Source organism: Macaca thibetana, chromosome 5 (genome assembly GCF_024542745.1).
Source record: "Macaca thibetana thibetana isolate TM-01 chromosome 5, ASM2454274v1, whole genome shotgun sequence".
In the NCBI taxonomy this organism is placed as follows: Eukaryota; Metazoa; Chordata; class Mammalia; order Primates; family Cercopithecidae; genus Macaca; species Macaca thibetana.
Genome location: NC_065582.1, coordinates 120,217,738 through 120,243,932, shown reverse-complemented (window position 1 = coordinate 120,243,932; position 26,195 = coordinate 120,217,738). Strand labels below are relative to the sequence as shown.

At 36.4% G+C, this 26,195-nt stretch overlaps 1 protein-coding gene across 1 annotated transcript in view; it reads left to right on the top strand.

The window, feature by feature from the left end:
- The first annotated feature begins 587 nt into the window (after nt 1–587).
- The window catches only part of TMPRSS11D (transmembrane serine protease 11D), a 62,297-nt gene continuing 36,689 nt past the window's right edge, over nt 588–26,195 (top strand). The window contains exon 1 of the mRNA XM_050790010.1: nt 588–664. Coding sequence (XP_050645967.1) covers nt 657–664 — 8 coding nt within the window. The 5' untranslated portion in view covers nt 588–656. The remainder of the gene's footprint in view (nt 665–26,195) is intronic.

Below are 26,195 nucleotides of genomic sequence, written 5' to 3'. Positions count from 1 at the left end.
TCATACTGTCTTCTTCCATCTGCTCCTCTTCTAGTAGTAGTGTGTTAGAATACTTTTTTCAAATGATCATGTTTGGAAAAAGACAAAGTGGATTTTAGTTCCAACTATTCTGTTTGCTAGTCTTACTTTGTGCACTTACTCAATTACTGCTCTGTTTCATATATTATGAGAAAAACAGCCTTTAATCATAGAGATGAGGGAATTCAGAGGTAGTCCCCATTAATGTATGGAAAGTATATTCTGATAGTTCTTGGCTGGCTGTGGCGAGGTATGAGGTATATGACAGTATGATAACACGAGCAAAAGAAGTGTCAAATCCTCTTGAACTAAAAGTGATTCTACAATTGTGAAGTAGTCACGGGCTTTCACAAAATACCTGTCAACTGTAATTGTGTTTAATCTCAATTTACCAGAATAAATAAATTTTTTACTAATTTGTGAAATTCCCTGTCTATTTTTAATTACCTTCCACAAGTCATACTATTGGTTTGCTGATTCCCTCAAACTTGTTTAACAAGTTAGATTTTAATTACATGAGATTTCCTCCTTTGTCTTCAACTATAGATCACACATAATACATGAGAGTCATTCATTTGAGTGGGAATCTCAAAGCAGTTGAGTAGGCAGAAAAAGGAGCCTCTTCATTAAGGATTAAAATGTATAGGTAAGTCCTGTTTTTGTCTTTGTAGCTTTAAAAGTTTTACTATATCTTACAGTATGGGAAAAATATAAAGAAGCTTAGGAAATTTTGACTGTGTCTAGCAGTCTTCCAGTTACTTCTCTGAAAACTTCATTGAAACTCTTAGATATTGTTTAGATAATATGTGATATTATTTCCATAAGGTACATAGTTGCTTAACTGAATTTTTTATAAAACAAATAACCACAAAAATTCAGCTTAGCGTTATGACAACGTATCTTTAAATAAGGAAGTGGTTTCCTTTCCCATGTGCAACATTTTAAAAAGTGGTATGTGGATTTTAAAATTGCAATCTGTAAATAATTCTTCTGTTGTTTAGAACTTTTTGAGGATTCTGTATTTTGACTTCCATTACAGTTTTATTGCTAGTTATTAAATAAATATGCCATAAATCCTAAAGTACACTTTTAGAAAGTAAAGACAGTATTTTTGTACTTCGTATGTAGTCATGGAATTATTTTCAGGAAATTTGTTGCTAATATTTAAGAAAAAATAATATCTCTCTGGTTTTCTTTTTAGTTAATGAATAAGTATTTTCATATACTTTCACATAAAGAAAGCAAAAATTTGTGGGATAATCAAGTCACACGTTAAAAATCTCAAAACAATGAAATAATTATATAACTTGGTATGTTTATATGTGCACTTAAGTGTATATATATGTATATTATTTACAGAAAAACATGATACTGGTGAGTCATGCTGAAAGGATCAACAAAAACATGAACAATGTGTTGGCTATAATAAGTGTAGTTGAATTTATTTTAAATCTCCTGAACACTGGAAAATTCAATCAAAAGTCAAACCATTTTAAATAATAAAAGTATATATACAATTATATGCACTTGAATATATATATGAGTGAAAAGTGGATAGCTGTCTAAGCTTCCAATGATAGAAGAAATAAAATTATTTCATATTCATGTAATAGATACAAGACATTTATTAAAGTAGCTTAAAAACCTATGAAGTGGCCGGGCGCGGTGTCTCAAGCCTGTAATCCCAGCACTTTGGGAGGCCGAGACGGGCGGATCACGAGGTCAGGAGATCGAGACCATCCTGGCTAACACGGTGAAACCCTGTCTCTACTAAAAATACAAAAAACTAGCCGGGCGCGGTGGTGGGCGCCTGTAGTCCCAGCTACTCGGGAGGCTGAGGCGGGAGAATGGCGTGAACCCGGGAGGCGGAGCTTGCAGTGAGCTGAGATCGCGCCACTGCACTCCAGCCTGGGCGACAGAGCGAGACTCCGTCTCAAAAAAAAAAAAAAAACTATGAAATAATTTGCATACTGAGTTTGTTCTCATTTTACGTGAAAAAAAAATAACAAATCACAAAATCATGTTTACTTATCAACTACTACTTTGTAAAGCTGTGCATGGGAGAAAGTCTAATAAAGAACATAGAACATTTATCAGGTTTGTTATACTAAAGCAGTGAGTTTATGAATTATATTTTTTATTATTCTTAAACCATCTATAACAGTGTAATATTCTTTGGGTAATATAGTGCATTTTAAAATGTATTTTGCAGAAATATTTTAATTTTAAAGAAATTGCTCTGATTTTAAAATATTGCCCTTATAAGCAGCCAAGTGTATATCAAAACATCATTCAACGAAAATAATAAAAGAAGACATGTAAATAACACAAATCCTGAAAGAGCTGTACAATTTCAGAAGGCTTTGAATCAATCAAATTTCTAAGTTGATCCATCATACAGGAAATTTGCCACTCAATCAGAGCCAACCTTGCCAATTACAAAGAATTCTCCTGTGGAATTTTGGTTTCTAAGGATCACACTTTTTGGAATATTTTGTCTCTTTAAGAGTCTGTACCTACTACTAATAAATAGTAGCTAGGTGTTTATATTATATAACGGAAGGGAAATTAAATTGTACAATATACTTTTTTTAGGTAATTCTAGGTAATTTTGGCATAATTTTAGATAAGTCTTCAGGTAATTCTGAAATACTTTTGGTTGAAAATGGGCTGCCTTGGATGGTTTGATTGCTTTTTTATAAAAATTAAACTCCTAGCTCTCTTCCAAGCTGCTGCAAGATGAAACGCTCCTTTCTTTGTCTACCCTCTTCCCTTCTTTGGAGAAGGAAATCCCACCACAGGGCCCAGGAACCAGAACAGCTGTGTTACTCATTTCAGATCCTTGGTCACTTTAGATTTTCTCAGGTTCACCAAGGGAACATCTGTGCCCACCAGATTACATAGAAAGTGAGAGATGAGGTTTGGGAAATAGGATAAAGATTTATAAACTGGAATTCAGAATGTAGTTTATGGAAAGATTTAAGGTAAATGAGCATATCTCAGCTCAGGGACAGACAAGTCTTAGCAGGAGTCCTCCTACCAAACAAATCTTATTTCCATTTCTTCCCTTTTCTCAAGACATGATTAACTGACTGCAGAGACATGCCAAAGACAATCAGATGTCCTGCCTCCCAACAGTCCAAAAGAACCTGAGACAAAAGTTGGGGGGGAAGAGCCATCGCTGTCAAAAATGCATTCCAAATTCTGCCTGTTGTTTCAATCCTGGTTTTTGAACTGCTATAGGAACTTAGAAAAACATGCTTAATAAATTGTAAATCATTAGGCAAAGAATATATTTCTTCATAGAAATTAGACAGGTGGACACCAATTTATATTTACAGTCATGAAGCCCAAAATAGTGCATCTAAAGTACAAGTTGTTGCCTATAAAATCTTGGGCCACATGCTAAAGCAGCTGCTGCATTTAGCCCAAATGTTTTTCTAATGATGGTGTGGGATGGGCCCGCAGTAAGTCCTCCACACAGGAGGATGAGCTGCAGTAAGTCATCTGGGATTATATATTTTCTAGCAAATTATCCAATGCCACTGCCAACGTGTCTTCCAGAAGGCACTCCCAATCTATTTTCTCAGTAATTCATTACTTACCTAATTCTTACGCTACTGCAACTCCCCAATAGCTATGACTGGCACCCCTAAAATAAGTCATGAGGAAGGGAATCAATATCTACTGTTGTAAGGGAACCTAAAGTTACCCAATTTAGGTTGTTATCCAATCCAATTTCGTAAAAGGTATTGCTCCCATTTGAAGGATCCCATTCTTTTGAGCAAAGAAGACTTGGCATGATTTCACAGTTTGGGGGAGTATTCTTTCTCTAGCTTTAGTGTGTGCTCATGACATATAAAATAAAAGCACCATCCCAAGTCTAAAGTCATTAATTGGATAACTGCCTAAGATAGTTGTAAATAAAATGGACTTTGGAAAAGTTTATACTGATGAGTCATTCAGCAGAAAGTAAAAGCAGATTCTATGGAATGTTTACAATATCCATTTGCCAGAGGTTTTAACAAGTGTATCAATGATTAATAAAATAATACATGCACTCAGGGTTCAAGGCAGTGGAGCAATAAGTCATTGATGGGCATGATGGTGCATGTATTCTGTGTATTCCCTGAAGTCCGAAGTAGGAGGATCACTTGAGTCCAGAAGTTCAGTGTTGCAGTGAGCCATGATCATGCCACTGCACTCCAGCTGGGGTAATGGAGCAAAAACCTATCTCAAAAAAAAAAAAGATTAAAAATTATAAATAAACAAAAGCCACCAAGTATATTTTTTCTAAATTAGACAAGTTTTTATTCTGACAAGCTTACTTCTTAGCCAAGATATCTACCTGAGTTTAATAGTGCAAGAATAAATTAAGATGTGATGTTTCCTTCTCTGCTGAATATTTGTCAGCACAAAGACATGCCATACTATCCCCAATTTTTAAAAAATCCCTCCCTTGGCCCATATCCCCTGTCCAGCTATTGCCTCATTTCTCATCTCCTGCTCTTAAAAGCAAAACTATTCTAAAGATCTGTCTAAACCTATTGCCTCTATTTTTATTTTCTTCCTCCATTATCTCCTTTTGCTTTTTAACTTTTTATTATTAAACATATCATGTATAAATTCTAATTTTAAAAAATGAACCTCTGGGTACGAGACATCTATTAATAAAAACAGCATCACCAGTATCTTAGAAGACCCCGTGGGCACTTCCTGTCTACTAACTGACCTTTCCACACTTTTCACGATGTAACTGTTACGTGGCATGGTATCTTAATTTCTTTCATTTTCTTCATGGTTTTACCATTCATAGATATATTCCTAAAAAACTTATGGTTTAATTCTACCTGCTTTTGAAAATCATATAAATGAGAACAATATTATATATTATATACAATAAAGTGTGCATCACTTATTCGTGTTCATAGCTATATAATATTTCGTTGTAAGACTGTCCTATAACTTAAATATTTACTTTTCTAGTATATTGCCATTACAGATAATGTAGCACTGAATATTCTTACACAGGTCCAATGGTACAAACATGCAAGAGTTTCTCTTGGCTATGTTCCTAGAAATAGATTTTCTGAGTCAAATGGTGTATGCATTTTTATCTTTAACGCATCCTCCCTTTTCCCAGTGCAATAGTTTCTGATCTTCACAGCTCTGAAATAGCTCTTGTCTTGCTCCACATTGCAAAATCCAGTGGTCAGATATCAGTGAGTTTCCATAATCACTCCACCAGAGACCATTCTTTTCTTGAAACGTGATCTTCACAGAGCTTCCAAAACACCATTCTTTCCTTTTTTTTTTTTTTTTTTGCCTATCCCATGGGTCAAATTTTCTCAGTTTCTGTTACTAGATTCTACCCATTTTCCTGTCCCCCAGAGTTTAAGTGCTTTTCTTCTTACATTCTGTGTGATTCCATCAGTCTCATGGTTTTCAATATTACATAAGCTAATGATTCCCTAGGATAGATAATGATCCCTTAAGTCCACTATCATTCACTGGAAAACACAAAATACTGTCACTTCAAAGCAACTTTTAATATATGGCAAAATAAACCATTTTGAATCCTAAATACCTTAGTGCTTTATTTATACTTATACATCTTTTATGATATATATAATTACTCCATATATATAGACATGTTTTGAGACAAGAGTCTCCCTCTGTCGCCAAGGCTAGAGTGCAGTGACGCAATCTCGGCTCACTGCAACCTCTGCCTCCCGGATTCAAGTGATTCTCCTTCCTCAGCCTCCTTATAACCGGAATTATAGGCACATGCCACCACACCTGGCCAATTTTTGTATTTTTAGTAGAGACGAGGTTTCACCATGTTGGTCAGGCTGGTCTCAAATTCTTGACCTCATGATCTCATGCTCTGCCTGCCCTGGCCTCCCAAAGTGCTGGGATTACAGGCATGAGCCACTGCACCCAGCCAATTACTCCTTATATTATAATTCATTCATTTATTCATTCATTGAGTGTCCAATTTGAGTGAAGAACTGGTAGGTGCTAGGTGTACAGCACTGGAACAAAAAGGCCCAGACCTTGTTCTCATGGTGCTTGCTGAGAAGACAAACACTAAAATACATTAGGCAAGCGAATACCTATCTGATTATAGTTTTGGTGGTGCTATCAAGAAAAGTTTAAGGACTTTGGGTAATTAAGATAAATGGAAACAACCTTCATCGAAAACATTTACTCAGTGAAAATCTCAGTAGGGCAAAATGTAGTCTTTACTGAAAACCACAGACCTTCCCATTCAAAAGACAACCGTTCCAGTGATTAACATGGAAATATATAATTTCATTATGATTTGTTTAATACGACGACACTGAAATAAGTATCATAATAGTGAAAACGAAACCAGTCTAGAAGCTCACGGAAGACTTCTCTGAGGAAGCATTGTTTAAGCAGAAACTTAAAGGCAGGCAAGAAACAGATCATGTTGCTTTTTGAAGACCATGTTTAGGATTTGGGATTACATCCTCAGAGAAACACAAAATTGTTAAAGATGTAGCAGGGCAGATATGTTATTACATTAGAATCTTTTTTCTTTATGAATTACCCAGTTTTAGGTCTTTTTTTAAATTATGCTCTAAGTTCTGGGGTACATGTGCAGAATGTGCAGGTTTGTTACAAAGGTATACATATGCCATGATGGTTTTTAAAAGATCATTTTAGCTTCATATAGAGAACGATATGGAGAAAGGAGATATCTTTTGATGAAGGGAGACTAGTTGGAGGCTCGTTCAGTATTTCAGAAAAAGGATAAACATGGCTTGGATAAAGTGGTGGGAGTGGCAATACAACTTGAGATATGTCTAAGAAGTCAAAAGAACCAGATTTGACATTCAATTGGATGTGAAGGATGAGAGAGGTGTCGAGTATGATTTTCAGGTTTTTCACATGAGTAACTTGGTGAATTTTGACATCATTTACTGAGAAAGAAAATGCCAGAAAAGGGTCTCTTTGACGGGGCAAAAGAAGGTTGTGAAAATCAGAAAGATGATGATCAGTTCAGCTTTGCAAATGCTGAAATCTAAGCACTGAATAGAGATATGTGAAAGATGCAGCTGGATATTGTAGTCTGGAAATCATGTACAGATCAGTGTTTCTCAGGTGTAATTTTTGGTTTATCTCTTTCTGAATCGCCCATGCTACTTGTATAAAATGCAGAACTCTGAGACACAAGACCAGACCTACTGAAATAGTCTGGGTGGGTATTGGATTCAGTACAGGAATTTGCATTTTTTCCAAGTTTTCAAGTAATTCTTACTCACAAAAATTCAAGAACCATTGGCTTAGATGGTAATTGAAACTGACTGAATGAGATCAACTAGAGAGAAAGGAGAACACCCAGGATAGAGCATGGAGCAACACCAGATACTTAGGTTGACTAGAGGAGATGCAACTAGCAAAAGATTTAAAAAAAAAAAAAAAAAACCTTTTTATTATAGAATACTTTAAAGATATACCAAAGTACAGAGAACAATAGAATGAATCCTCACACCTATGGCCAGTTTCAAGTTACCACACCCCAGCAGTCAGTATTGTTTCCTCCATACCCTACTCACAACCAAAAGATACTTAAAGAGGAGATGGGGCCAGAAAGAAAAAAGAGTATGAAATCATGGAAATCAAAAGAAAAAGAGTGTTTCAATAAAAAGGGGTATTCAAGGGTGGGAAATGCTGCAAAGGGGCTATGTAATATCCTTCTTCAGTAAGACATGAGTACTTTAAGGGAAGGACAATTATTTGGCCATTTAAAAAAATGTCCTAAGTGCTTGGCAGAATATTGCAGTAAGTACTTAATAGCTATTAGTTTTTCCAGCATTCATTCAATAAGCACTGTACAACAGAGCACCCACCATGTCTTGGGCTGCAAAAAACAATAAGGCTTCAGAAAAAAAGCACAGACAAAAACGTCAAGAGGTCCAAATGCTGGCCTCTCTGTAGTACCACTTAATCTCACTGCAGATCAGTTTATTTATCTGCATAATCACAAAGTCAGAGTGGATATTTTTGAAACTCTCTTCCTTTGCTAACATTCTATGATTCCGCAAAATGCTATCGATCTTATAAAATGTTATTATAAAAATATATCATGTCGTACACCTTGAATATATAAAATTGCATTTGTCAATTAAATATTTTAAAATAAAAATAAAATGTATATATTCTATTGCATGTTTTTTTAAAATGTATTATTTTTAGCCAAAGTTAGGTTCTACATGTAGAAAGACTAACAAATTTATAACTTATTGAACATACAACACAATCTAAGTACTTTATAAATAGCATCTCAGTTATTCTTCACAACCCTCTGAGGCATGTGGCTATCTCCATTTTATGAATGAGGAAACTAAGGCTCAGAGAGGTTTTATTACTTCCCAGTGATCACATGGGTCTGTCTGATTATAAAACTCATGGTTATTACTATTGTAATATATTACCTTTCTGCACTGCCTGTGTAGTAATTAAAAACACAGGCCTCTGGACAGGACTAGTGTTTCATAGTAATCTTTATATAAAAAGAGAAGAAAAAGAATAAACAAGTACATTTGTTCAGGAGACAGAAAAAAATCCCTTTTTTATGTGACTCTTTGTGCCAGTATTAGATTCCATGGTGAGATTCACAAAGTAGACAGAGCCTTCCTTCCATCATCTAACCTATCCTTTTACTGTACAGATTCACTTAACGAAGAGATCATTAAACACTTTGGGAGATACAGCAGAAAAGAAATCACAGTCCGTGCTTGCTTTCGTTTATTTGATTTACCAAGCACTGACATAGGGCCAAATGCCAGACATTATTTGAGTTGTGTTAACACATTTTTAATTCATTGTGCTCATAACAACAAGGAGGTAAGTACTACTGTCACTTCCATTTTGCAAACAAGGAAATTGAGGAGTTAGGTGACTTCCCAGGTTCACACAGCAAATAAATGGCAGAAATGGGATTTGAACCCAATTAGTCCAGTCTCAGGGTCTGTGCCCTCAGCTGTTATCCTGTGCTGTCTCTCTCACGGAGCAGTTTATTTGTAGGGACAGGTTGTGGATGCAGAGACAGGTAATAACTATACGAGCAAACAGACCTTCCAGGGGAATAAAGTACTTGCAAAGATTGAGAGTGTGTAGGAGTGGTGGGAGGATCTATCCATGGGCTAGCCATGGGAAGGAAGAAGGAACCTTCTTGTTAAGAAGGGAGGATAAAGAGAACAGTGTGAAGGTGATGAAGAAACTTGCTGAGTCTTCATTCAATGACAAGGAAGAAAACTGAAATCCAAAGAAGGGATTTGCCTCCTGTCGAGCAGCTTTTTCTGATTACAACAGCTTTCCCCTCTCACCCTGCCAGTATGCATACTGCCTCCCTGGATAAGAGAATATATATGCAGCAGTTTTCATAAGCTCTGAGGAACACATTGTATAGGCATCAAAAGTATTCATTCCATAGACCTTGGAACTCTGTTCATTTCATTATAACACAAAATCATCCTGGGAAAATAAAACTGAGAAGCTTGATTCTTTCCTCTGCTTCTGAAGACAATCTGGGCAAAAAGCCAGTAGGATTAAATTCAGAAGGGATTGAATGCAAGATATTGTTTTTAAAAATATATTGATGCAACTAAATATTACTCAAGCACATTTCAAAGAACTAATCTCAGGTTTGGTCCATGATTCACTAAAAGTCACCTTTTTTTCTGTGAGAACAATTATGATTTAGTACATATGGTTAAATAGAATGAACCATGATGAATACAAATGAGGCTCTGATTCCAGTATCTACTCCTCTCTACTAAATGACCCTCAACCAGTTGCTGTGAGAAAATAATTTCAGTAAATTTCTGGATTCCCTACTCTATCATCCCCTCTGACTTATTTCACCCAATATATGTTGAAATGTCATCTTTCTTTCTTTAGGCTCTTTATTAACAGATTTTTATTTATTTAACCTCTGCATTTAATGATATATTTCTTTCTTACTTATTCTACTCCATCATTCACAGTGCCTCCCTTCTCACCTCCTCACTCCCATCCCCAACATTTTTAACATTGTAACCAATGTTATGGTTTAGGTCTATCTATAAAAATAAAATCAAACATTGGAGGATGCCTACATTTGGAGCAAAAAACACTGCCATGAACTCCTTTAGAGTGTAATGTACCAAATTTCTCACCTCTTTGGGACACATTTTGTAGAGATAATGATGGGTGGAGAATATCTTGACACTTTCTATTGAACATTAAAAATCAGATCACACTGAGCTATGTATAGGAACTTCTAAATCCTTCACTGATTTATATCCTACAGGAAGCAAACATGGATCCACCAGTCATGCATTACTTGACAGGGAAACATTCTGAGAAATGCATCGTTAGGCAATTTTGTCCTGATGCAGGCATCGTAGAGTATACTTAGATACACCTAGATGATATAACCTACTACACACCTAGGCTATGCAGTCTATTACTCCTTGGCTACAGACCTGTATAGCACATTACTGTACTGAATACCATAGGCAATTGTAACACAGTAGTAAATATTTGTGTATCTACATATATCTAAACATAGAAAAGGTACAGTAAAAATGTGTATAACAATTGTATGGGACCACTGCCATACATGTGATCTGTGATTGACAAAGATGTTGTTATATGTTTCATGACTGTAGTTCTATAATAGGGTCAGTATATTTTGATGAAGCAATAAGTTCAGGTTTTGAACATTTCATAATAATCCTATAGCAAAGAGGATTGCCTATTTACTTGGGCTTTAGGAAATAGAGAAGGATCTATTATGCCTTCAGTACAATCACTCCACTTTTCTCTGATCATGTCTAATGTAATTGTATCTAGAACCCTTGCTACACAAAACATAGTCTTTGGACCAATAGCATTTACGTTACCTGGGAGCTTGTTGGAAATGCAGACTCAGGTCCAACCCAGATTCACTAATTTAAAATTTGCATTTTAATTGGCAATTCACATATCCACTAAAAATTGAGAAGTGCTGGACTAAACAACTTATTTCACCCAATATGTGCTGAAATGTCATCTTTCTTTCTTTAGGCTCTTTATTAATAATTATTTATCTAACCTGTGCATTTAATGATATATTTCTTTCCTATTTATTCTACTCCATCATTCATGCTACAAGCTACAAGTTACAAGCTTAGTCTCCCAGATTCCCAAAATGGAAGAGAGGGGTACAGTAAGACATTTCCTTGTGTATTTAAAGACGAATAAACATGTCTCTAACCTGAGTGTGCAATAGATTTCCCCATTCCTCTCCTGCAGAAACACTGAATGCCTTGGCAAGTTAGAACTCACAGAGCAGCACATTCCTGAGTTCCAGGAATACTGTGCTCCTCGAAATGCTAGGTATTTCCAAAATAAATGTTTCTGTGCTTTGATAAGTTTGGGAAACACTGCTGTTTCATCAGTTCAGGCTACAGAAGGAAAAGAAGAAATAGAATTAGAAATGTGCAAAGAGCAATTGACTTTTTGTCATTTGGCATCTTGAGGTTAAACATGAACTTTTCTCTAGGCTTTCCCAGTCCTTTTTCCACTCTGACGTATGACAGTGATGAAAATATGTGACACATCTCCATGGGTCCAACCAGGTTTAAAGCAATTCCCAATGCACTATTTGTAATTCCACCCAGAAAACAAAAACAAACAAAAAAAAAATGCACATGAGTGGGAAGAACATTATCCTAGAATTAAGTAGTTTAATTTGCATAAGAAGTAAATCATTTCAAAACTCGGATGCGTTTTAACCATTATGTGTAACAAATTGTTTGTCACGAATACTAACAGACTCCTGTATTCCAATGTCTCACTAACAATTGCTACCTAGGAAACAGCATTGAAACCTGAACTGAATGGGCTATTGAGTCTTTTTCTGTTCTGGAAGTTTAAGTCCACCCTCATTGTCAATTACACACAGGAAACTTGGTAATTGTATTATTCCACTAAGTTAACAATCATTAAAAGATAAATTTAATTTTAACCACTTTATTGAAATAAAATTATAAAACAGAAACTTCATGTGTTTAAGGTGTTATGGTTCAATGATTGCTAGTATATGTACAGAGATGTGCAACCATCACCAAAATCCAATTTCAAAATATTTTCATCATCCCCAAAGATATTCAAATACATGTGATATTCAAGTACTCATTTCCCAAAGAGCATTTTTACAATAATATATCACATATTTAAACTGTCATGAATATTTCTTTATAATTTGCGGTAGCTGGCAAAATTATTTTGTGCTAATAAAGGTTAGAAGACATCTTTAGTTAAAAATAAAGCAGGGGAGAGGAAAGAAAATGAAAAGAAAGAATGAAAGAAAGGAGAAAGAAAACATATCTATTTGGAAACTAAATCCAAACAGGGAAAATTTTTATTTTGGCCATTTTAGGGGGAAATAGGCAAGGAAGCAAGCAAGTCTGTAAATAGTTTTTTCTTGTTTTGAAACTGGTATGGTCTTCATGGCTCTGTCAATGACTATACTTTGTAGAACTCAGAAAAAAATATCAACATTGAACAGCAGTGCCCTCTACAGTATATACTGGGCTATCCCTGACTAGCATTAATCAGTAAGGAGACAGCTAACCCGTCAGGGCTCTCTCTGTTATGGTTCTTGGTAACAGGTTACAAACACTCAGTGCATGTTCTTAAACACCAGTAGAGTCAATAAAGTATTGCTCCCATTACTTTGCAAATCTGGTGACTGCTAGAGAAATTTACTCAAAATCTTAGCATCATAAAGTTCCAGAAAAAAATTTTCCATTTGTTCTGTTGTTTTCAAATCATTTTGTCAGACTCACCTTTGTAGATGGTGCCACCCCTACCATAATATCACCATGCTCATTTGCAGACAGAAAAGGCTTCATAATCTGAATTATAGAAGCAAGAATCCACACTTTGGGCAGATGTAAAATGCCAGAAAAGTTTACTTTCCTTAGCAAAGTAGTGTATATTAAGTGTAAGAGAGCAGTAATCAGAACATGTCTTTCAGTCTTCAACTGATTCTTCACAGAAATGGCAAGTAGTCTTCAGACATCTATTAATAATCATGCAAGGCTGACCCTATTATTAAATATGGGGATAGATGCTGAGTGAAGGAAAACATGGCAAACTTTCCTGACGTGTCAGCAGCATTCTCGAAACCCTACTCAGCAGTCTATACCATCCTCCTAGCTATACCATTGCTTGAAGAAGATGGGGTATGAGAGTGACAATACAGATATACCATCTCCTTCCTCAGTTTAAAATAAGATATATAGCATATGAGGATCAGAAACAGCATCTGAAAATTCTTGCCTTGCAAATTATGAGTGCAGAGCTGTATCACAGCTCTGACTGGAAAGGGAAACACTCTGAATTTCTTTAAATAAGTCTTCTGCAGTCAAGAAGTTCTTTCCCTGGAAAGGCTACAAATTAGTCTGACTAATGAATAAAGACTCTTGGCTTTGGTATTCGTCACCTTCCTTTATAGACTTTTCAATACCAGAATCAATTCCTGCTCCTAGCCAATGCCTTCCTAGGAACAGTTCTTGAATGTATTAAATATACAGAAGCCAGAGTAATGAGATCACCGTCTTTTACAATAAAGGCATTATTAATGAATTGGTAGGAAGGAAGAAAGGAAGGAACATAAAAATCTTCACCTTTATGGAGCTTCTTAACTGGTGGAGGGAGACAGATAACAAACAAAATAAGTAAATTGTGGGGTATATTAGAAAGTTATAAGTGTACTGCAAAATAATAAAGCAAATAATAATAATAAAGCAGAGAGAGGAGGTGCAATTTTAAATAGGGTACTTAGCAAGGTCTCACTGAGAAGACAACAATTGAGCAAAGACATACGAGAGGCCAGGGAGCAAGACCTGTGAAAACCTGAGGTAAGAGCGTTCCAGGCAGAAGGAAGAGCAAGCACAAAGTCCCAGAGGTAGAGAGGTCCTACTGTGCTTGAGGAGCAGCAGAGAGGCCAGGATGTCTGGAACAGGATATGGAGGCAGAGTGAAGTTAGAGATAAAGTCAGAGACTTAAGGACATACGGAACCACATTAGAAATTCCTGGAAGTTGTGTCTTGATGCAGCACCAAGAAATTAAGAGGCAAAACAGTACAAAATAAATACCCATGGCTATCCTGGATGTCTAATAAACATGTTCACTATGAAATTTTTATTTAAATATTCTAGAAAATCTTAAAATATGCAAAAACGATGTTGCCACACACAAGAAAAGCGTATGACACTCAGCATGAAGTCCTTAGTGGGTGATCAGTGTAGCACCACAGGTAGGGTAGCTTGTGCCAAGATCATCTTTTTTAATTAGAGACTGCCTTCCATTTTTGGCAGGGAAGGGTGTTTGCTAAAAAAAAAAAAAAAAAAAAAAAAAAGGAGCACAAATTTGCAAAATAGCAAATGAAAATAAGGGTTGAGCCTATATCTGTGAACTAATTGGAACAATCTATATAAAATTAAACCTTTGACCTTGGTCTCATTATAGCATACCCTAAGTACCTAAAATAACCAGCTACTGATTGATGGCTTAATGTGGTAGGTGTGGTCCTTCTACCAACTTATTAAATAACTACACACCCAAGCAGCCAGCATGAGTAATTATTTATGTTGTTTTCATTCATTACCAGTAACGCTTTAAGAATTAGCACGCACTAGTAAATGAAGTACAGACCAAATTTAATATTTCTTTCTTTTCTATTTGTAAGCCACAGTTTACAAATATGAAACAAATGAAACAAAAGTTTCTTTTTCCCTGGGTCATAAATCACTCTCTGTGTTTTTAGCCTCACATGTAAAATTATTTCACTTATGGCAATGGTATGATCATATGATTATAAACATTAATTGATAGGTTCCTAAATTATATACATGTAATATTGCATATATATTGTAAGTTATATACATTATTATAAATTATATAACATATATGTAATCATAATTACCAACTGTTTCCTCTTATTATTAGATACCTAAGGCTATAGTAATGAGAACTTCTTTATTATATCAAATTCATGTGTGTCTACATATATGCCTAGAGATTTTATATTGAAGGTCTGTATTTTTTAATCCAAAGGCAGTGAAATAAGTGGTTTCCAGTACTCTTTTTCAGAGCTTCAAATATTACCTGTAAGATAATGACTTCAAAAAAAATACTTCCAGTCCCAAGACCTTTGCTCAGCTGAGACCCGTCTTAACAGCTGACTGCGAGAAATTAACACAAAAATACTGACAGTTACTGAAGTCTCAAAACAACTCAAATTGTCTAGTCATGTGACCAGTATAACTAAATCCCTGATCACAGAAGCTCAATCTTCAAAGTTTCATCTTGGACTTCCACTCTTGCCCCTGGCACTGAATTCTCTATGAGGGAGTGGTCCTAATTCTTCATCTTCCACATTTTCCTCAACCCTTTCTTTTCCACACACACAGCCTCTACATGGCCCTTGGCACTTCATATCCCATTAATGGATTAATAAATTTGTCTGCGCGATGAGACCTCCTGCCTCATAACTCTCGCCTCTTGCAGCCCAACCGGGCCACCAGATTAACCTTTCTAAACCACTGCTGCTTTTCTTTAACTCCTCATTTCAAAAAGCTCATTGATACCCTAAGGCCAAGAAAGAGTCCAAACCCATTACTCACAAAGTCTTCCATAATCTTGACCAGCCTTATTTTTCTAGATTATTTTCCATCTGCTTTCCTATAAGCACCACACTGGGCCAATTACTTTTCACCAAACACACTTTGCACTTCTGCCTCTTCTGTTCCCATTTTTTCATTTACCCAGAAGGCCTACCCATCTTTCAAGGCATAGCTCACATGTCACATGTTCTATGAAGATTGGTGGCATTTCCTCCTCCCTCCTCTGAGTGAAGGAATTTTTATAATAGTTTTAAGGGGTAAAAGTGCAGTTTTATTACATGGATGTATTACATTGTTATGAAATCTGGGCTTTTAGTATAGCCTTCACCTGAATAGGGTACACTGTACACTTTAAGTAATTTCTCATCCTTCATTCCCCTCCCACCCTTCCATGTCTCCATTATTCTACTCTCTCTGTCCATGTGTACACATTATTTAGCTACCGTGTATAAGGGAGAACATGCAATCTTTGACTTTTTAAAAATCTTTTTGTTTTTATTATACTTTAAGTTCTGGGATACATGTGCAGAATGTGCAGGTTTGTTACATAGGTATACACGTACCATGGTGGTTTGCTGCACCCATCAACCCGTCATCTACTAGGTATTTCTCCTAATGCTATCCCTCCCCTAGACCCCTAGCCCCCAATAGGCCCGGTGTGTGACGTTCGCCTCCTTGTGTCCATGTGTTCTCATTGTTCAACTCCCACTTATGAATGAGAACATGCGGTGTTTGGTTTTCTGTTCCTGCGGTAGTTTGCTGAGAATGATGGTTACCAGCTTCATCCACGTCCCTGCAAAGGACATGAACTTATCCTTTTTATGGCTGCATAGTATTCCATGGTGTATATGTGCCACATTTTCTTTCTTTTTTTTTTTTTTCATTAAGAACTTTTTTTATTGTTTACTTTTTAGTTTCAGTAGTTTTAGGGGTACAGGTGGTTTTTGGTTACATGGATGAGTTCTTTATAGTAAATTCTGAGATATTGGCACAACTATCACCCAAGCAATTGTACCCTGTACCCAGTATTTAGTCTTCCATCCCTCAGCCACCTCCCAGCCTCCTCCCGCTCAGGCCCCACAGTCCACTATCACTGTGTATTTTTGTGTCCTCCTAGCTTAGCTCCCACTTACAAGTGAGAACACACAGTATTTGATTTTCCATTCCTGAGTTACTTAGGTAAGAAAATTCTTAATACAAGGCTGATCAACCCATGTTGCCTTTTTTTCTTACTCTCTCAAAGTTATAACCCAAATCGGAAAACACAAGCTCTTCTGCAGAGAGGTGGACTGATTCCTAGACAGGGGCTAAGGGGCCCGTCTTGACTCCTCTCTCCTTTCTATGTTCCAGTTAACCAGCCATGCTCCCACGGGCCTGAGCCGCTCTTGTCAGCTACGGGCCACCCGACTGCAGCTTCCCTCCCTGAGGCCCTGATTCTTGCTTCTTGAGTGTGAACTTCCTCCTGTCATTTACAGCTGGCTGTGCTTCACACTCTAAATGTGAATTTACAGCTGTGCTGCACACCTGGCCGGGGGTGAGGGGGGCTGGTGCTTGGAAATCCCAGACAATGTATATCAGGACAGTGACTGTAACAATTTTGGCAGATGGTAGGGAAGTGTCTTGTGGGAACCTTTTCATAATTTGCACCAAGTCCCCATTTGGGATAGTGTTGGGGCTGCTCAAATCTTTCTTTTTTTATTATTATACTTTAAGTTCTAGGGTACATGCGCACAACGTGCAAGTTTGTTACATATGTATACATGTACCATGTTGGTTTGCTGCAGCCATTAACTCGTCATTTACATTAGGTATATCTCCTAATGCTATCCCTCCCACCTCCCCCACCCTACGACAGGCCCCGGTGTGTGATGTTCCCCTTCCTGTGTCCAAGTGTTCTCATTGTTCTATTCCCACCTACGAGAGAGAACATGCGGTGTTTGGTTTTTTGTCCCTGCGATAGTTTGCTGAGAATGATGGTTTCCAGCTGCATCCATGTCCCTACAAAGGACATGAACTCATCCTTTTTTATGGCTGGATAGTATTCTATGGTGTCTATGTGCCACATTTTCTTAATCCAGTCTATCATTGATGGACATCTGGGTTGGTTCCAAGTCTCTGCTATTGTGAATAATGTCACAATAAACATACACGTGCATGTGTCTTTATAGCAGCATGATTTATAATCCTTTGGATATATACCCAGTAATGGGATGGCTAGGTCAAATGGTATTTCTAGTTATAGATCCTTGAGGAATTGCCCCACTGTCTTCCAAAATGGGTGAACCAGTTTGCAGTCCCACCAACGGTTTAAAAGTGTTCCTATTTCTCCACATCCTCTCTAGCACCTGTTGTTTCCTGACTTTTTAATGATCGCCATTCTAACTGATGTGAGATGGTATCTCATTGTGGTTTTGATTTGCATTTCTCTGATGGCCAGTGATGATGAGCATTTTTTCATGTGTCTGTTGGCTGCATAAATGTCTTCTTTTGAGAAGTGTCTGTTCATATCCTTTGCCCACTTTTTGATGGGGTTGTATTTTTCTTGTAAATTTGTTTGAGTTCTTTGTAGGTTCTGGATATTAGCCCTTTGTCAGATGAGTAGATTGCAAAAATTTTCTCCCATTCTGTAGGTTGCCTGTTCACTCTGATGGTAGTTTTTTTGTTTGTTTGTTTTTTGTTTTTTGGGGGGTTTTTTTGCTGTGCAGAAGCTCTTTAGTTTAATTAGATCCCATTTGTCAATTTTGGCTTTTGTTGCCGTTGCTTTTGGTGTTTTAGACATGAAGTCCTTGCCCATGCCTATCCTGAATGGTATTGCCCAGGTTTTCTTCTAGGGTTTTTATAGTTTTACATCTAATATTTAAGTCATTAATCCATCTTGAATTAATTTTTGTATAAGGTGTAAGGAAGGGATCCAGTTTCAGCTTTCTACATATGGCTAGCCAGTTTTCCCAGCATCATTTATTAAATAGGGAATCCTTTCCCCATTTCTTGTTTTTGTCAGGTTTGTCAAAGTTCAGATGGTTGTAGATGTGTGGTATTATTTCTGAGGGCTCTGTTCTGTTCTACTGGTCTATATCTCTGTTTTGGTACCAGTACCATGCTGTTTTGGTTACTGTAGCCTTGTAGTATAGCTTGAAGTCAGGTAGTGTGATGCCTCCAGCTTTGTTCTTTTTGCTTAGGATTGTCTTGGCAATGCAGGCTCTTTTATGGTTCCATATTAACTTTAAAGTAGTTTTTTCCAATCTGTGAAGAAAGTCATTGGTAGCTTGATGGGGATGGTATTAAATCTGTAAATTGTCTTGGGCAGTATGGCCATTTTTACAATATTGATTCTTCCTATCTATGAATGTGGAATGTTCTTCCATTTGTTTGTGTGCTCTTTTATTTCATTGAGTAGTGGTTTGTAGTTCTCCTTGAAGAGGTCCTTCACATCTCTTGTAAACTGGATTCCTAGGTATTTTATTCTATTTGAAGCAATTGTGAATGGGAGTTCACTCATGATTTTGCTGTTTGTCTGTTATTAGTGTATAAGAATGCTTGTGATTTTTGCACATTGATTTTGTATCCTGAGACTTTGCTGAAGTTGCTTATCAGCTTAAGGAGATTTTGGGCTGAGACAATGGAGTTTTCTAAATATACAATCATGTCATCTGCAAACAGGACAACTTGACTTCCTCTTTTCCTAATTGAATATTTTTTTATTTCTTTCTCCTGCCTGATTGCCCTGGCCAGAACTTCCAACACTATGTTGAATAGGAGTGGTGAAAGAGGGCATCCCTGTCTTGTGCCAGTTTTCAAAGGGAATGCTTCCAGTTTTTGCCCATTCAGTACGATATTGGCTGTGGGTTTCTCATAAATAGCTCTTATTATTTTGAGATACGTTCCATCAATACCTAATTTACTCAGAGTTTTTAGCATGAAGGGCTGTTGAATTTTGTCAAAGGCTTTTTCTGCATCTATTGAGATAATCATGTGGTTTTTGTTTTTGATTCTGTTTATATGCTGGATTACATTTATTGATTTGCGTATGCTGAACCAGCCTTGCATCCCAGGGATGAAGCCATCTTGATTATGGTGGATAAGCTTTTTGATGTGCTGCTGGATTCAGTTTGCCAGTATTTTATTGAGGATTTTTGCATCGATGTTCATCAAGGATATTGGTCTACAATTCTCTTTTTTTGTTGTGTCTCTGCCAGGCTTTGGTATCAGGATGATGTTGGCCTCCTAAAATGAGTTAGGGAGGATTCCCTCTTTTTCTATTGATTGGAATAGTTTCAGAAGGAATAGTACCAGCTCCTCCTTGTATCTCTAGTAGAATTCAGCTGTGAATCCGTCTGGTGCTGGACTATTTTTGGTTGGTAGGCTATTAATTATTGCCTCAATTTCAGAACCTATTACTGGTCTATTCAGAAATTCAACTTCTTCCTGGTTTAGTCTTGGGAGGGTGTATGTGTCCAGGAATTTATCCATTTCTTCTAGATTTTCTAGTTTTTTTTTTTTTTGTTTTGTTTTTGTTTTTTTTTCACAGAGGTGTTTATAGTATTCTCTGATGGTAGTTTGTATTTCTGTGGGATTGGTGGTGAAATCCCTTTTATCATTTTTTATTGCATCGATTTGATTCTTCTCTCTTTTCTTCTTTATTAGTCTTGCTAGCAGTCTATCAATTTTGTTGATTTTTTCAAAAAAACCAACTCCTGCATTCATTGATTTTTTGAAGGTTTTTTGTGTCTCTATCTCCTTCAGTTCTGCTCTGATCTTAGTTATTTCTTGCCTTCTGCTAGCTTTTGAATGTGTTTGCTTTTGCCTCTCTAGTTCTTTTAATTGTGGTGTTAGGGTGTCAATTTTATATCTTTCCTGCTTTCTTTTGTGGGCATTTAGTACTACAAATTTCCCTCTACACACTACTCATTGGTTTCAAAGAACATGTTTATTTCTGCCTTCATTTCGTTATGTACGCAGTAGTCATTCAGGAGCAGGTTGTTCAGTTTCCATGTAGTTGAGCAGGTTTGAGTGAGTTTCTTAATCCTGAATTCTAGTTTGATTGCACTGTGGTCTGAGAGACAGTTTGTTATAATTTCTATTCTTTTACATTTGCTGAGGAGTGCTTTACTTCCAACTATGTGGCCAATTTTGGAATAAGTGTGATGTACTGAGAAGAATGTATATTCTGTTGATTTGGGGTGGAGAGTTCTGTAGATGTCTATTAGGTCTGCTTGGTGCAGAGCTGAGTTCTATACCTGGATATCCTTTTTCTGCTTGTTAGTTTTCCTTCTAACAGTCAGGACCCTCAGCTGCAGGTCCATTGGAATTTGCTGGAGGTCCACTCCAGACCCTGTTTCCCTGGGTATCAGCAGCCAGCAGCGGAGGCTGCAGAACAGTGAACATTTCTGAATAGCAAATGTTGCTGCCTGATCATTCCTCTGGAAGTTTCATCTCAGAGGGGTACCCCACCATGTGAGGTGTCAGTCTGCCCCTATTGGGGGGGTGCCTCCCAGTTAGGCTACTCGGGGGTCAGGGACCCACTTGAGGAGGTAGTCTGTCTGTTCTCAGATCTCAAACTCCATGCTGGGAGAACCACTACTCTCTTCAAAGCTGTCAAACAGGGACATTTAAGTCTGCAGTGGTTTCTGCTGCCTTTTGTTCGGCTATGCCCTGTCCCCAGAGGTGGCGTCTACAGAGGCAAGCAGGCCTCCTTGAGCTACTGTGGGCTCCACCCAGTTCCTGCTTCCCAGCTGCTTTGTTTACCTACTCAAGCCTCAGCAATGGCGGGCGCACCTCCCCCCACCTCACTGCCACTTTGCAGTTCAATCTCAGACTGCCCTGCTAGCAATGAGGGAGGCTCCGTGGTGGTCGTGGGACCCTTCGAGCCAGGCGCGGGATATAATCTCCTGGTGTGCCCTTTGCTAAGACCCTTGGAAAAGTGCAGTGTTAGGGTTGGAGTGATCCAATTTTCCATCTGTCACAGCTTCCCTTGGCTGGGAAAGGGATTTCCCTGACCCCTTGCGCTTCCCAGGTGAGATCATGCCTCACCTTGCTTTGGCTCACGCTCGGTGGGCTGCACCCACTGTCCTGCACCCACTGTCTGACAAGCCCCTGTAAGATGAGCCGGGTACCTCAGTTGGAAATGCAGAAATCACCCATCTTTTGTGTCACTTACACTGGGAGCTATAGACTGGAGCAGTTCCTATTCGGCCATCTTGTGCCACAATAGTTGATTTTTTGTTTCTGAATTGTTTCACTTAAGATAGTAGCCTCCAGTTCCATCCATATTGCTGTAAAAGACATGATTTTATTCCTTTTATGGTTGAGTAGTATTCTGATATATATATATATGTATATGTATATTTCTCTAATGATCTGTTGATAGACACTTAGGTTTAATGCACATCTTTGCTATTATAAATAGTGCTGCAATAAACATATGAATACTGGTAATTTTTGATATAATTTCTTTTCCTTTGGGTAGATACCCAATAGTTGGATTGCTGGATCAAATGGTAGTTCTATTTTTAATTCTTTGAGAAGTCTCCATATTGTTTATAATAGAGGTTTTACTAATTTACTTTTCCACCAAAAGTGTGTAAGTGTTCCCTTTTCTCTGCATCCTCACCAACATCTGTTATACCCTGACTTTCTAATAACCGTTCTGACGGGTGTAACAGGTTATCTCATTGTGGTTTTAATTTGCACTTCTCTGATTAGTGATATTGAGCATTTTTTTTCATGTGTTTGTGGCTATTTGTATGTCTTTTTTGAGAAATGTCTATTCATGTCCTCAGTTCACTCTTTAATGGGGTTATTGTGTAATTTTGCTGTTGTTGAGTTCCTTATACCTTCTAGATATTAGTCTTTTGTAAGATGCATAGCTTGCAAATATTTTCTCCCATTTTTCAGGTTGTCTGTTCACTCTGTTGATTATTTCTTTTGCTGTGCAGAAGCTTTTTAGTTTAAGTAAGTATCATTTCTCTATTTTTATTTTGTTGCATTTGCTTTTGAGGACTTAGTCATAAATTCTTTGCCTAGGTTAATGTCCAAAAGTTTTCCCTACATTTTCTTCTAGCAGTTTAAGAGTTTCAGATCTTAAATTTAACTCTTTAATCCATCTTGACTTAATTTTTGCATATGGTGAGAGATAGAGGTCCAATTTTATTCTTTGATATACAGCAATCCAGGTTTACCACCACCATTTATTAAATGGGGTGTCCTTTCCCTAGTGTATGTTTTTGTCAACTTTGTCAAAGGTCAGTTGGCTGTAGGTATGTGACTTTATTTCTGGGTTCTCTATTCGTTTCATTGATCTATGTGTCTATTTTTATGCCAGTATGATGCTGTTTTGGTTACTATAACTTTGTAGTATAATTTGAAGTTCACTTCATATGATACCTCCAGCATTGCTCTTTTTGCTTAGAATCGCTTTGGCTATTTGGCTCTTTGTTTTGGTTTTATATGAATTTTAGGATTTTTTCCCAATTCTGTGAAAAATGACATTAGTATTATGATAGGGATTTAATTGGATTTGTAGATTGCTTTGAGAAGTACAGTCATTTTAATGACATTTATTCTTCTGATGCATGAGCATGGGATGGTTTAGTATTTGTTTGTATCATCTCCATTTCTTTTATCAGTGTTTTGTAATTTTCCTTGTAGAGATCTTTTACTTCCTCGGTTAAATACATTCCTAGGTATTTTATTTTTTAATCTATTGTAAGTAGGATTGACTTATTGATTTGGCTATCAGCTTGGTCATTATTGGTGTATAAAAATGCTACTGAGTTTTGTACATCGACTTTGTATACTGAGACATTCCTGAATTCATTTATCAAATCTAGGAGTCTTTTGGAGGACTTTTAAGAATTTTCTAGGTATAAGATCATATTGTCAGCAGAGATAATTTGACTTCCTCTTTTCCAAGTTGGATGTCTTTTATTTATTTCTCTTGCCTGATAGCTCTTCTATGACTTCAAATAATGTGTTTAATGACGTGATGAAAGTGGGCATCCTTGCCTTGTTCCAATTCTTTAGTGGAATGCTTTCAACTTTTCCCTGTACAGTATGATGTTAGCTGTGGGTTTATCATATATGGTTTTTATTATTTTGAGGTATACTCCCTTTATGCCTAGCTTGTAAGGGTTTTTATCATGAAGGGATGCTAAATTTTATCAAATACATTTTTCTGTATCTATTGAGATGATCATATGGTTTGGTTTCTAATTCTGTTTACGTGGTGAATCACATTTATCAATTTGTGTATGTTGAATCATACTTGCATCCCTGGAACAAAACCCAGTTGACCATGGCATATTATCATTTTTATGTCCTATTGGATTCAGTTTTCTAGTATTTTGTTGAGGATTTTTATGTAGCATTCATCAGGGATGTTGGCCTATAATTTTCCCTTTTTGTGTGTGTGCCCTTGTCTTGTTTTGGTATCAGAGTAATACTGGAGTCACAGAATGAGTTAGGAAATATTTACTCCCTCTCAATATTTTGGAACAATTTCATTAGGATTGGTATCAGTTTTTCTTTATACATCTGGTAGAATTTGGCTGCAAATGCATCTGTTCCTGGGATTTTTATTGTTGTTGAAAGATATTTTTTTTCTTATTCAATTGTACTACTCATTATTGGTCTGGTCGGAATTTCTATTTTTGCCTGGTTTAATCTGTAAATTAAACTTGGTAGATTTCTACCTGGTTACATGTTTCCAGGAATTTATTGATTTGCTCTAGGTTTTCTAGTTTTTGAGAGTAGAGTTATTCATAGTAGTGTCTAACAGTCTTTGTATTCCTATGATATCATTGTAATGTCTGCTTTTTCATTTCTGATTTTGTTTATTTGAATCTGCTCTTTTTTTCTTGGCTAGTCTAGGTAGTGGTCTATCACTTTTTTTTATCTTTTCAAGTAACCAACTTTTTATTTCATTGATCCTTTGTAATTTGGGGGTCTAAATTTTATTTAGTTCTACTCTGATCATTGTTATTTATTTTTTTCTGCTAGTTTAGAGTTTGGTTTGTTCTTGTTTTTCTAGTTCCTTAAGGTGCATCATTAGGCTGTTAATATGTGATCTTTTAATTTTTTTGACATTGGCATTTAATGCTATAAAATTCCTTCTTAACACTGTTTTTACTATATTTTAGAGGGTTTAGTATGTTTTGTCCCCATTTTCATTCATTTCAAATTTTTTTTAATTCCCTCTCTATTTTGTTATTGACCCAGAGATCATTCAGGAGCATGTTGGTTTTTTTTTTTTTTTTCTTGTTGTTCGTTTTTTTGTTTCATGTTTTTGTATAGTTTTAAGAGTTCCTCCCGGTATTGATTTCTAGTTTTAGACCATTGTAATTTGAGAAGATACTTGATATGATGATTTTTTAAAGTTTCTTCAGACTTGTTTTGTGACTTAATATATGATCTATCTTGGAGTATGTTCCATGTACTGATGAGTATATATATTCTGTGATAGTTAGGCAGAATTTTCTGTAAATGTCTATTAGGTCCATTTGGTCTAAGTACAATTTAAGTCCATTGTTTCTTTGTTGATTTTCTGTCTTGATGATCTGTCTAGTGCCGTCAGAGGGGGTGTTGAAGTTCTCCATCGTTATTGTATTCCTATCTCTTTTCTTAAGTGTGGTAATATTTGTTTTATGCATATTGGTGCTCTAATGTTGGATATATATATATTTAGGATTGTTATATCTTCTTGTTGAGTCGATTCTGTTATCATTATATAACTTTCTTTGTCTTTTTTTTTTTTTTACTATTGTTGATTTAAACTCTGTGTTATCTGATATAAATATAGCTACTTCTACTCTCTTTTGGTTTTCATTTGTGTGGAATATATTTTTTCTATACCTTTACCTTTAGTCTATTAGTGCCTTTATCAGTAAAGTAAGTTTTTTGTAAGCAACATATAGTTGATGGAGTTCTGTCATGCAGCCATTTTATTTCTTTCTCTGTCATTTCTGTAATTGTTTCATAAGCCCCATGGTTTGGTGGAGTTCTGTCATATTGCCATTTTGTTTCTTTCTATTTCTCATTTCTTTAATTGTTTTATAAGACAAGTGAGTTTTATACTTTCATGTATTTTTATGATAGGTGAGTACCGACCTTTCATTCCCATGTTTAGAATTCCTTTGAGCATTTCTTGCACAGCCAGTCTAGAGAGTTAATAAATTAATTACTCCAGAAGAGTAGAAAACTAGTATTGACTCTCCTACTCCAAAAGTACCTCAATGGAGGTAAGTGTTGACACATTCCTCTTCTTTACTATAAAGTTACCTGTGTAATAAGAATGATATAGAGCAAGATAAAAAGTGCGGAGGAAAAGTGAAATAGGTAAATCGGTAAACAGGTAATACTGAATATTTTAAATAAATGCATTTTTTCTCTTGATAGTATAAGTTAAAATATATAGTAATAAATTAATCAATTAAAAATTTATTTTTCTCAAAAGTTTTTTATGGTTATTTAGCCCTTTATAATTTATA